This window comes from Bubalus kerabau, chromosome 2 (genome assembly GCF_029407905.1).
Source record: "Bubalus kerabau isolate K-KA32 ecotype Philippines breed swamp buffalo chromosome 2, PCC_UOA_SB_1v2, whole genome shotgun sequence".
In the NCBI taxonomy this organism is placed as follows: domain Eukaryota; kingdom Metazoa; phylum Chordata; class Mammalia; order Artiodactyla; family Bovidae; genus Bubalus; species Bubalus kerabau.
This window is the reverse complement of record NC_073625.1, coordinates 96,746,878-96,759,789: the sequence shown is the minus strand read 5'-3', so window position 1 is coordinate 96,759,789 and position 12,912 is coordinate 96,746,878. Positions and strand designations below refer to the sequence as shown.

The 12,912-nt window shown below is 37.0% G+C and overlaps 1 protein-coding gene across 15 annotated transcripts in view; it reads left to right on the top strand.

Moving 5' to 3' along the window:
• The window catches only part of CBLB (Cbl proto-oncogene B), a 225,981-nt gene that overhangs the window by 147,032 nt on the left and 66,037 nt on the right, over window positions 1-12,912 (top strand). For all 15 annotated transcript variants that reach the window (XM_055568035.1, XM_055568032.1, XM_055568033.1 and 12 more), the window contains one exon: window positions 1,813-2,016. In XM_055568035.1, coding sequence (XP_055424010.1) covers window positions 1,813-2,016 — 204 coding nt within the window. The remainder of the gene's footprint in view (window positions 1-1,812; window positions 2,017-12,912) is intronic.

The window sequence follows — 12,912 nt, the reverse complement described above, 5'->3', positions numbered from 1 at the left end:
ATCGTTCATGCATTAAAGATACGGAGAACATTAGTTCTTTCGCATCTTGCTCTTTTATATTAGAACTATCTATTTGAAATTTTCTTATGTAGATCTGTAGGAAAATTCCCTGCAGGAACACAATATGGACCCCTTTTGACTTTTATAATTAGGGGATTATACCTGGATGATAACCTATATTGAATATGTACTTACAGTTCTTATTAACAAAAGATAGGACAAAGGTTGAGTTTTCCTTAAATATTTGCTCCTGTGTTAGAAAATATCAGTGTAAGATGGGAGAATTAAGTAACAGTTTTATTATCTGTAAAATGATGGAGCAGATAATTGAATTGCCTTGAAGCCCACCAGACCTGAGCACATGTGGCAATAACTATCAGAGAATTTTGTAATAACCTGTCTATATCTCTTCAACTCTTTTGCCATTCCAAGTTTCTTTCCCAAATTATGTAAGCAGTAGATGACTAAAGAAATGGAGTTTTTTTTTTTTCTTAATTAACCAATCCAACGAACATTTGTTTTTCTTGTTTTGACAATTTGTTTGGGAAAGGAGATGTTCGGTTTGTTAATCAGAGTAAGGCTTGGGAAAGAATAAACCCACCACAGAAATCTACCACAGAATAAATCTACCACAGAATCTGACACAGAGTGTATACTAACTTGTCCTGTGAGAGGAGAGCAAAAGTGTTACTCCACCATTGATTAGAGTATCACTGGAGGGCAGGTAGATCACCACATTCCCATCGTACCAAGCAGACGGGACAGTCTTAAGTACTGAATGGTTTCTTTAAAGATGTTAGCCCTTTTATTCATAGTCTCATCTCTGAAATGATGCTCATTCATGCCATTTCTGCCTTTAATATGATCTTGTATTTTTACTGTTTTTACAGTAATAAAGTACTAAAGTCAGGGTATAATACAGAAACAGAAAGATGGTGGTGAATGTCATATACCATCCGTCTCTAAAAGTCAGCCTTATCTGCAGGGCTAGAAAACAGTCATCGTATTTTCCTACCAATTGTGAATTCTTAATGTAGTTAGGTTTTTAGAAACGAAATTGGGAGATTTTTTTTTAAACTTCAATAATTAATAAATGAATTTCTGGCCCCAAAGTATTTGCACAGATCTTTTTGCATTATCTACTTTGGAAGCAAGATGAGGGGCAAAATGTGTTAACTCAGGTATTACTACATTCCATATGGGCTGTGTCAGGGTGACCAGCTGTTAAGACAGTTGTGCCTTCTAAATATAAACTTAATTTTTCCCACTGATTGCTTATAAATCAGGACTTCAAAAGACCTCAGCAATCAAAATGGAAATATTTAGCCATAGTTATGTGCACAGGAACTTTTTTCAGAATTGACTTTGAAAGGTACTGTTCCAACTGATACTACCACTTTTTTTATGATAGAAATTTTTATCAAAATGTCCTTTTTATCAAATGTTTAATTAGGACTACTGCCTTTTGGTAATGAGGGATATGAGTCGATTTTGAGTTTTCTGTAAAGTTTAATACATTAAAGTTGTAAATGAACATTCATAAAGCTAGGCTCTTTTTCTTTGGCAAATCAAAGGTTTTGTTAAAGAAATTTTTCTTTGAAAGTTTGAAATAATAAACATTTATTTTGTTGGCTCTGTGTTCTACTCCACCACCATCAAGACTGACCTTCCCCCAATCTCACTGCCTATTTCAAAACCCTCTTTTTTCCTCCTAACTTCTTTTTTTATAGTTGTATAGTTTTTCTATAGTTGGCCCCTTTCTGTTTTATTTTTGAACAGAGACCAATCAGTACAATTTTTGTGTTTGTTCAGGAGTCAGACGGCCAGGGCTGCCCATTCTGTCGCTGCGAAATAAAAGGAACGGAGCCCATCATCGTGGACCCCTTTGATCCGAGGGATGAAGGATCAAGGTGCTGTAGCATCATCGACCCTTTTGGAATGCCGATGCTGGACTTGGACGATGATGATGACCGGGAAGAGTCCTTGATGATGAATCGGTTGGCAAATGTTCGAAAGGTAAACTAGGAAATATAGGTTTTTTTCATGTGTTGTGTGGACATGAAAAAGAAATGATGCTGTCACAAGTAGGGTATGACTGAATTTGCTTGGGTGTGAGAAAGAAAGATTCCAGAATCAAAAGAAAGGTGAAGATAGAAGTAATGTTGAAAGCCTGTTGGAATCATTGGGTGAGAAAGAACTAAACTACTCCCAGTGCTCTTGCTGGTTTTAAACTCCAAAATGAGAGATGGTGAGAGCCTTCATATAGAATTAAACATCATCTGATGTTTAACTGGCAGTAGGATATCCATGAAGAAAATTGAAGACAGGAAATTATTAAAATTAGAAGTGATGATATTACCTTTGTGAAGTTACCATAGTCTGGGGTTTGCTTATCAGTATTGCTCTCGCAGGAAATTAACTTTGTCAGTTCACTGGGAATGGATGCTACTACACAGTTTATGCAACCAGGCCCACAGGGAATAGTCAGTGAACCAAAATGCCAGTTGAGTAATTAACAAACAAGAAATGTAATGATCCAGAGAACTGGACTCTGACCTATTAGGGTATTCTCTGTATAAAAAGATACATTAAATTCAGCTTACACTCAGAAGTGATTGAGTGATATTTGCTCTTAAAATTAGAGAAATAGTAATGAGTGGTATGAAAGGGTTGGCACACACAGTATGAAGGTGCCCGCCTTCCTTCTGACTCAGGGCAGGTGTGGCTAATCAGTCATGGTCCTCGTCCCTGCTGGGTTCAGACTTGGCCTGAATGGCCTTGTAGAACTTCTGCTCTAATTTGTTAGGATATGGCAGGTAATATGCAACCTGTTTGCCATCTATGTAGGTAGAGTGATGATAATGTGTAATGGCACCAGACCATGTCTGCCATATGTGTCTGGGTCTCTGAGTTAGGGAGACACCTGGTACAGGAAACAGATGAGGTGATTGGGGGGTTACTGCTTCCTTAGGGCTATGTCAAAGTTTATTTCTTGGCCCTCCTGCATTTTGTGTTCCAGTGTTCCCATGCTTACCAAGTACTTGTCCTTAGGATTTATTTTTACTCTGTTTTTGTTTGGAGGATAATTATTTTATGATGTTGTGTTGGTCACTGCTGTACAACAGTGTGAATCAAATTTAAGTAAACATATATCTATCCCCCTCCTGAGCCTCCTTCCCACCCCACCCCCCCATCTCACCCCTCTAGGTCATCATAGAGCACTAGGCTGAGCGCCCTGTTACATGGCAGCTTTCCACTATCTGTTTAACACATGGTCATGTAGATGTTTCAGTCCTTCTCTCAAATTTCTGCATATGGAGATAATATTACCACCACCAGAATGGCTACTCTCAAAGTTTGCTTTGGTATGGGATGATTTTTATTCTTCACCTCACTGGTTTTTCATAAAAATGTCATCATTTAAGAGAAACTACTCTTGATTCTGTCTTTTAATGCTGACAACTATATTCAGTTTTGAAGTTTGTGATACCTTTAGCCCAAGAGATGGAAGAAAGGAAGTAATTATTCCTCAGTTCCTCAGTAACCCTACCTAAAGGATGAACAAGAAACAAAAAGCTCTAACTGAAACAGGGAATTGAGACTTAAATTTTAAGATGAATTCTTAATCAGTATTTTCTACCAGTATTAATATGTATATGAACAAAACTTCTCACATCTTTTATTCTCTCACCTTGAAGAGGAAGATACCCTTCTCATTTTTCAGATAAGGAAATGAGCCTCAGAGTAGGCTTCTGATGTGCTACTTTAGGAAGTTGTAGAGCCAGAATTCAGTTATGTCTGTTGGATAAAAATGCAGTGATAACCAACACTTCATATGTAGCTCTCTCACATGCAATGTGGTGAAATGGTTTCTACCAAGTCAGATTGTGGACTGTATCCTAAAATATTTGTCATATAATATTATTTTAATGAAGCAAAATAAAGTAGTAACATGATTTCAGTGAGCTTACAGTGTTCTAGGTTCTTAAATCTTTGATCTCATTTGGTCATGACACCAACCCAATAGAGAAGCTACTGTTAATGTGCTGTTTTACAAAGGAGGCCATTGAAGAAGGAGGTGCAATGACTTGCCTGAGATCCAAGTGATACTTTAAGCAGAACTGGCGCTTTACTCCAGGCCTTCCTGGCACTTAAACTTCAGTTGTGCGCCGTCATGCAGTACACCTCTTTTGTCCTCTTTGGAACATGTCACACAAGTTGTACTCGATAGTGCGTAAGTACCTGTCTTCTGCAGTTCTTTCAGTTTCATAATATAATGTACATCACGAATAACCAGAAATTAAAAATAATTTGAATTGTGATCTGTTGGCATTAACCTATAAAGTTACTTATGCCCTAATTGGTCACTAAAAACCTAACTAATTCGTTTAGGCCCTCCTAATTAGATGTATAAGTAATTATTATGTTTGTTTCCAATATACTCATTGTATGTGGCTATTTCAATGTTTCTAATTAAGATTTAATAAATTTAAAAATTTTGTCCTTCAGTCACACTCAACATATTTGGAATGCTTAAGAGCCTCTTGTGTCTACCAGCTACACTGTCAAACTGTACAGATGTAGAACATTTCTATACATATCAAAATATTTATTATAGATAGATATAATAGAAATACTTAATAACCAGTAGATAATTTTTTTGGACAGCATTATTAGATCATTCCTCCAGGTTCTTATTAGAAGAAGCTAGGTCTTATTGCAAAAGACCTTTCCTTTTAATTTAGGAACCTAATGGTCTTAGCTTGGTCTAAATATTTGACTATGATCTAGCACTAAAATCATTAATCTGTGGCCTGTATTTGTTTTCCTGTGAGCTAATGATGATTTTACATTTTAAATGGTTATATATTTAAATGATTTTTTAGGTACCTATGTAATTTCCTTGATTTTGCCTCTTGGTTTGCAAAGCCTTAAGTATTTACTATCTGGCCCTTTAAGAAAAATATTTCCATCCCCAGATCTAGGACACTTTAAAGCATTTAAAGAATGCTTATTGAATGCATGGATAATAGGGGCTGACAGAAAAGTATTTGAGACAAGTACAACAGCTGAAGTAGTTCCAGTGAACTAGATGGTAATGTTTTCTAGCTAGGAAAAAGGCATTTTCAATTTTCTTTACTAAATGGGCTTTCTACTTTCAGTGATTCATGTCAGAAGACGGGGAAAAGGGCCATAAAAGTAATTCTTTCAAGAACTTTGTACACCTTACTGGTTGGGAGAAAATGGTATTTACCCTACATGAGTTTGGGAAAGGTTGCAGTTTCAGCCTGATTTCCACTGAATTACGTTGACGCTGGAGCTTTGTTTCAGTAGTGGCACTGACAATTGAAAGGAATCACTGGTAACATAAAATGAGCAGAGAACAGTCAAAGGTGACTCTGGTGGTTTTCCCTGGTCTTTCACGCACTCTCAAACCATGCATGTTGTGTTCTCTCTGGCATGCTGGTGAACTTTCTGTTGAGGGAGCTGAGATATTTTGACAATAATCTTCTCTTTCAGTTCAATTCAGTTCAATTCAGTTGCTCAGTTGTGTCCGACTCTTTGTGACCCCATGAATTGCAGCACGCCAGGCCTCCCTGTCCATCACCAACGCCCAGAGTTTACCCAAACTCATGTCCATAGAGTCAGTCACACCATCCAGCCATCTCATCCTCTGTCATCCCCTTCTCCTCCTGCCCCCAATCCCTCCCAGCATCAGGGTCTTTTCCAATGAGTCAACTCTTTGCATGAGGTAGCCAAAGTATTGGAGTTTCAGCTTCAGCATCAGTCCTTCCAGTGAACACCCAGGACTGATCTCCTTTTTAGGGTGGGGCTGGTTGGATCTTCTTGCAGTCCAAGGGACTCTCAGGAGTCTTCTCCAACACCACAGTTCAAAAGCATCAATTCTTTGGCGCTCAGCTTTCTTCACAGTCCAACTCTCACATCCATACATGACCAATGGAAAAACCATAGCCTTGACTAGCCTTTGTTGGCAAAGTAATGTCCCTGCTTTTGAATATGCTGTCTAGGTTGGTCATAATTTGCCTTCCAAGGAGTTTACCCCAAAAAATAGAAGACTGTTACTGCTTTCAGACTTTATTGTCCCAGAAGTCAGTAGTGTTACTCAGCAAAGCTGTCACTCCAGTCAGCGTCATTTCTTTACTTTCCAGGAGCAGTTAGATTGAAGAAACTTAAAGAACTTACAATTATTTGTTTTTAAATTGAGGAATCATGTTTCAATTATATGTCTTTATGTGTGCACTGGCATGCCTCTTGTCAGTTAAACAGATTGTGAATTTTATAATATTTCATAAATCACTGCCACTTTACTTTCAGTAAAACCTGAATTTTACTGTAACTACAAGCATCAGTTCTTTCTGAATAATTGGGAAAAACAGTGTTATGATATTATGTTCCATAGCACTTTATAGATACTTTTGTTTCAAGAGTTACACTAAATTGTTATGTTTTATTCAGAGGACTGTCTTCTGCATTAGACTGTTCTTAAGGCCAGTGCCAATATCTTATTTATTTTTGTGTTTCTTAGTACCTAGACATATCTTAAGTGAAATAATAAATGCACATGCATGTTCACATGGTCTGTGAGGGCAGTGGCCTGATTTTAACCATCTTTTTCATTCCAATCTTAAGACTTGGCTATATCTGTGCAAAATACCAAATTACAGATTTTATGCAGTTCTGTCTTCAGCTGAGGTTATAAACAAATACCACAGATCATTTTGACACAATAGCTCTTCTACTTGATTTTCTTCCACTCTGTTATCATTCTGTTGCCTCATTCATTCTTTAATTTATTCATTTTAAAAACATTTCATTCTCTCAACTCCATGAGTGACAGTCAGTCATTGTCCAGCATAAGGAATTAATTCTCTTTTATCTGCCATTTCAAATACTCTTCACCTTTCCCTTCTTGTACAACTATATTGTGAAATTGTTCCTGTCTGTCTGAAGCATATTACATTATTCAAATTAGTAATGCTTCTATCAAAGCATAGAGAACCTAGCTGTTTGTATATTCCTGTTGTCATGGTGATATCTGCAGCTGGAATTTATAAGTAGTAGCATACTGAACATATAGAATGTATCTCTATTGTTTGTTTTATAAGTTTATTTAGTAATGCTAATCTTGCAGAAGCAAGAACCTATAAATCTATAATATAGTGTGTTAGTTGCTTTTCTAGATATAGGCTATTTTATGAGTTTCACTAGAAGCTGTTTTAGGTTCTGCTTGAAATTGTACCATTTGCTTGAGTTCTCAAGCTGTCTGAATTTCTAGGATAATTGGATCTGAGTGAGCCCTTAGAGGAAGTCCAGGGTGTGATTGGTAAGATCAAATCCTCTCTGACTTTAGTCAGATCAAAGCTAAGAAAAGGTATCTGTTGCTAGGTCAGAATTTTATTTTATGTTGCCAGAGGTGTAAAGAATCTCCACAGTTCCTTAGCAATTACTTTGAAGAACATACTATCCATAAAATACATAAATTACAAACAAATGAAGATTTGGTACAAATACATTGATAGACTGACCTAGTATGTGAACCGAGATTAGTTTCCTTGGTCTTAAACATTATATTATCTTAAAACAATATTTAAAATTCTAGTGAGTGACCATGTAAGAGGAAAATCAGGTGTGACCAGATGTCAAAGGAATTATTATTCCTTTATCTTTTTTTATACATTCTCCTAGTGTTCCCATCACTAATTAAAATACATATTGCTAATTGAAAACTTAATATATCATTTAATTCTTCCTTTTCCTAATGTGTGAAGAAAGGATCCATAGTACTCCTATTCTGAGCAAAGAATTCATGTGTATAGATCACAGTGGTTTTACAGTGTTCTTAGGGTAGTATGACCTTTTTAATGTGACTTAGATTCCAGCCACAGGGCTCAAGTCCATGCTGGAGCAGTAAGGACAAAATTTACAATGAAAGTGAAATTCAAAAATAACCAGACATTTGAAATGTAGACCATGGTTTTCAAGTATGGGTGAGTTCTACCTTCAGGAATATGTGGGGACACTTTCATTGTCACAGTGACCGAGAGATCAAGGGAACCACTGACATTTAGTGGCTGGGGTCAGAGATGCAAGTATCCTCCAACCCATGGGACAGACCCATCTAAGAAAAATGACACTCATGCACGCTAGTGGTTCTCATCTCCTCCCGCGCAACACAGGCAAAGTCCTGAACGGCCGTAAGCAGTCCACAGTCGCAGGTTGTTGTTTGCCGTGTAATTGCATTCTGTTTACTCATTTTCTTAAAGCTCTCCATGCAGATGAGTAGCATTTTCTTTATTAGTATGTGAATATCAAAGGGAAAACTACCTTGTTCAAGTGTAATAAATGATATAGGGGACCTTGAAGACCCTGTCACGCATTCCTCAGAAGTAGTTTGAATGTGTGAAGAGGCAAGCACTTGATCTTGGACTTAGTTTTGGGTTGGCCTCCTGGCTAGACTGTGAGCCCTGGAGGGCATGCTTTGCTCTTTTCATTCTCAGAGACTTGCATAGTGCCTAACACACAGTGTAGGCCTTTGGGAAAGTTTTGTTTTTTAATTTTTTCATTGAGTTATCAGCGGTGACCCTGTTAACTATACAGTCCTTAAGAGAGCTGTGGTCCCTGGCGTCCAGCACTCTGGGTTCATGTTCCAGTTCTGCTCCTTAGTATTTGTGTACCATCCATTGGTTATTTAACTCCCTATGCCTTAGTGACTTGGCCTGTGAAAACTTTAGGGTTGAGAGTCAATGAGTTAATTAATGTAAAGCTATTAGAACAGTGCTGGTACATAGTACATGAGTACATAAGTATCAGTTATTATTAACATTATTCTTTATATAGTGTTATTCAAGACTCCTACAATTATTGCTGTACTTCTGAGAATTAACTATTAGTATTTTTGAGATGTCTATAGAAGTATTTTTTCTTTTAGATACTATCATGTGTCATTGTTTAAAAAGAAATAGACATTACAACAGGATTGGTATGGCAAGAGGTTGGCTGTATTTCTGTATTAATGTATACATAACTAAGATATCATTGGCCACATTAAACTTACCATACAACTACCTTGTTGTACTAACAGTCACCAAGTACAGTGACTGTACTTAGTGTACAGTTACTGAGTCATGTCTGACTCTTTGCAATACCATGGACAGCAGCACGCCAGACTTGCCTGTTTTTCACTGTCTCCAAGAGTTTGCTCAAACACATGTCCATTGAATCCGTGATGCCATCCAACCATCTCATCCTCTGTCACCTCCTTTTCCTCCTGCCCTCAATCTTTCCCAGCATCAGGATCTCTTCCAGTGAGTCAGTTCTTAGCATCAGGTGGCCAAAGTATTAGAGCTTCAGCATCAGTCCTTCCAATGAATATTCACGGTTGATTTCCCTCAGGATTGACTGGTTTGATTTCCTTGCAGTCCAAGGGGCTCTCAAGAATCTCTTCTCTCCAGCACCACAATTTGAAAGCATCAATTCTTCGGTGCTCAAGACTGCTTTATGGTCCAAGCTCTCCTATAGTACAACTAACTACCTTGTAGGTTTAAAACTCAGAAAATGCAAAGTTGCCAACATATCAGCTGAAATATTATTTTAAGGACTAAATAATTTAGATAAGTTTACAACAGCCTTATTTTCTACAGAAGTATATTCAAATGATTAGGTACAGGTAGCTCAATACTCTGTAATGACCTACCTGTACGAGAAAACAATCTAGAGTGGATATATGTATAACTGATTCACTTTGCTGTATAGCAGAAACTAACACAACATTGTAAATCAACTATACCTAATTCAATAAAATTAATTTTAAGAAATGATCAAGTGCATATTCTCTCAAGTAGGATGAAGAACTTAGGTAACTAAATAGCAATTGCTTATTGTTCAAAGCAACTCTAGTTGGCAAGTAGTAGGGCGTTCACATGAGGGCATTTTTCAGTGGCTAGGTAGAATTCCCTTAATTCCCAGGGTGTTCTTGTTCCTTAGCCATTTTTATGGAAATATTTCTGAATTATGTGTCACTCTTCCCTGACTTCTCAAAATTGGTTATGCAGCTGAATGAACCAAAGGGCATAAGAAGCCACTATAATCAACGTGACATGCTTCCTAAGGCTTACGTTTTGCTACAGGATTTAAGGGGAAGTTGCACACAGACAGTGGAGCCATAGCTTTGAATTAATACCGCATGTATATTTGGATCAGAATGCAAAACTCATATAAATGTTTAAAGTAAAATATGAAACTTCAAAGAAATTTCAGGTTTATGGCGGCTGGTCACAGGCTAGGAGATTATGTCCCTCTTATAAAAGGCACTTCAGGGAGAAGCAGTATAACTCTAAGTAGTTAATAATGTTTAACATTTTAATGGAGAGGGCCCTTGGGGTTATTCCACTTGCGAGGCTGTTTGCACTTCTTTAAAGTAGACCCTATTGGCAGTTTTACTGACTGTCTCCCTGTCAAACCTCAAAGAGATGTTAGCTCTTAATCCAGTCAATATTCCTCCATATGTAACTTTCTAACCATTTTCCTCCTCTTCATTGCTCATAATTTGTAGTATCTAAAAAATTTACAGAAGCTATTAGTGGAATGTAAATAATAATAATAATGTAAAGTAGTAAAACTCAGTTTACACACAAATGTAATATCTATATTCTTAGTAAGTTAGCAAGGTGCTTATTTCTTGTTACTGTTTCTAGAGGAAGAAATGCAGAATTTTTCCTTTGAGATGACTTTTCTTTCTTTGATTGATTTTTGTGTTTTAGAAGACTTTTAGAGCAGTGTTAGGTTCACAGACAAATTGAGGGGGGTGCACACAGATTTCTCATGTTCCCCCTGCCTCTCCACACATGGGTAGCCTCCCCCTATTATCAACACCCGCCACCAGACTCATACATTAGTCATAATTGATGAACCTACATGGCATATCATTACTGTCTAAAGTCCCTAGTTTATATTAGGGTCACTTGTGGTGCTGTACGTTCTGTAAGTTTGCGGAAATGTATAGTGTCAAGTATAGTATCATGCAGAGTATTTTCACTGCCCTAAAAATCCTGTGTTCTGCCTATTCATCTACCCACCAACCCCTCCAGCAACCATTGCTCTTTTTACTGTCTTGATAGCTTTGCCTTTTCCAGAATGTTATTATAGTTGGAATAATACCGTATGTAGCCTTCTCATATTAGCTTCTTTCACTTGAACGTGAACTTGAACATGAAGTCGCTCAGTCGTGCTCCACTCTTGCAACCCCATGGACGGTAGCCTGCCAGGCTCCTCTGTCCATGAGCTTACTCCAGGCAAGAATACTGGAGTGGGCTGCCATTTCCTTCTCCAGGGGATCTTCCCAACCCAGGGGTTGAACCTGGGTCTCCTGTATTGCAGGCAGACGCTTTATCCTCTGCGCCACCAGGGAAGCTCTTTCACTTAGTAGTATGCATTTAAATTTCCACTATGTCCTTTCCTAGCTCAATGTGGCTCATTTCTTTTTGCACTAATAATATTCCATTGTTTGGTTGTACCACAGTTTGTTTATTACCCATTCACCTACTGAAGGACATCTTGGTTGCTTACAAGTTTTGGCAATTATGAATAAAACAATTATAAACATCTATATGCAGTTTTTTATGTGAACATAAGTTTTCAGCTCCTTTGGGTAAATATCAAGGAGCATGATTGCTACATTGTATATTAAGAGTATGTTCAGTTTTGTAAGAAACCACCAAACTCTTCCAAACAAGAATAAGATTTTTGTTTTTACCACCTCCTTATCAGCATTTGACGTTGTCAGTGGTTTGGATGTCATAGTGATATCTCATTGTTGTTCTAATTTACATTTCCCTGATGACTTATGATGTGTAGCATCTTCTCATATAGTGATTTTTCCATCTGTATTATCTTTGGTGTGATATCTGATAAGGTCTTTGGCTCATTTGAAAAATCTGATTGTTAGTTTCTTATTGTTGAGTTTTAAGAGTTTTTTGTATATTTTAGATAACAGTCCTTTCTCAGACATATATTTTCCAAAGATTTTCTTCTAGTCTGTGGTGTTTTTTATTTACTTGATTAGTTTCTTTCATAGAATAGAAATTTTTCATTTTAATGATGTCATGGATGGCAACTTTGGTGTTATATCTAAAATGTGATCATCAAAGTCATCTCATCTTTTAATATGGGACTTCTACCATATTATCTTCTAGGAGTTGTATAATTTTGCATTTTACATTTAGGTTTGTGGCCCATTTTGAGTTAATTTTTATGAAAGAATAAGGTCTATGTCTAGAATTTTTTTTGCATATGGCTGTCCTGTTCTTTAGCACCACTTGTTGAGAAGAGTAACTGTACTACATTGTGTTACCTTTGCTCTTATGTCAGAGATCAGTTGACTGTATTTTGGAGGATCTATTTCTATTCCATTAATGTATTTGTCTGTTCTTCTGCCAATATCACAGAGTCTTGATTAGTGTAGCTTTTTGGTGAGTCTTGAAGTCAAGTAGTGTTGGTCTTCCGACTTTGTCCTCCTTTGTTCTATTGCCTATTCTGGGTCTTTTGTCTCTATCTAAACTTCAGAATCAGTTTGACGATATCTAAAATATTACTTGCTGGGATTTTAATTGGGATTGCATTCAATCCGTAGATCAAGTTGGGAGCACTTTTCTTTTTCACTATAAATTCTTCCCTAAATTCCTACATATTGAGATTTCTTGAAGTGCAACTCTGGATAAGCAGTCTAAGTATAAAATGACCATATTATTACTCTTATACCATGTTCCTCATGTAAGCATTTGTTATCTAAAAAGGAACAATGGTACAGTACTCCAAAATAGACAACACAGTTCATTCGGATGTCTGTCTGAGCATTTTCAATATACCCTTTTAATATCTTAGCAATTCACCCAA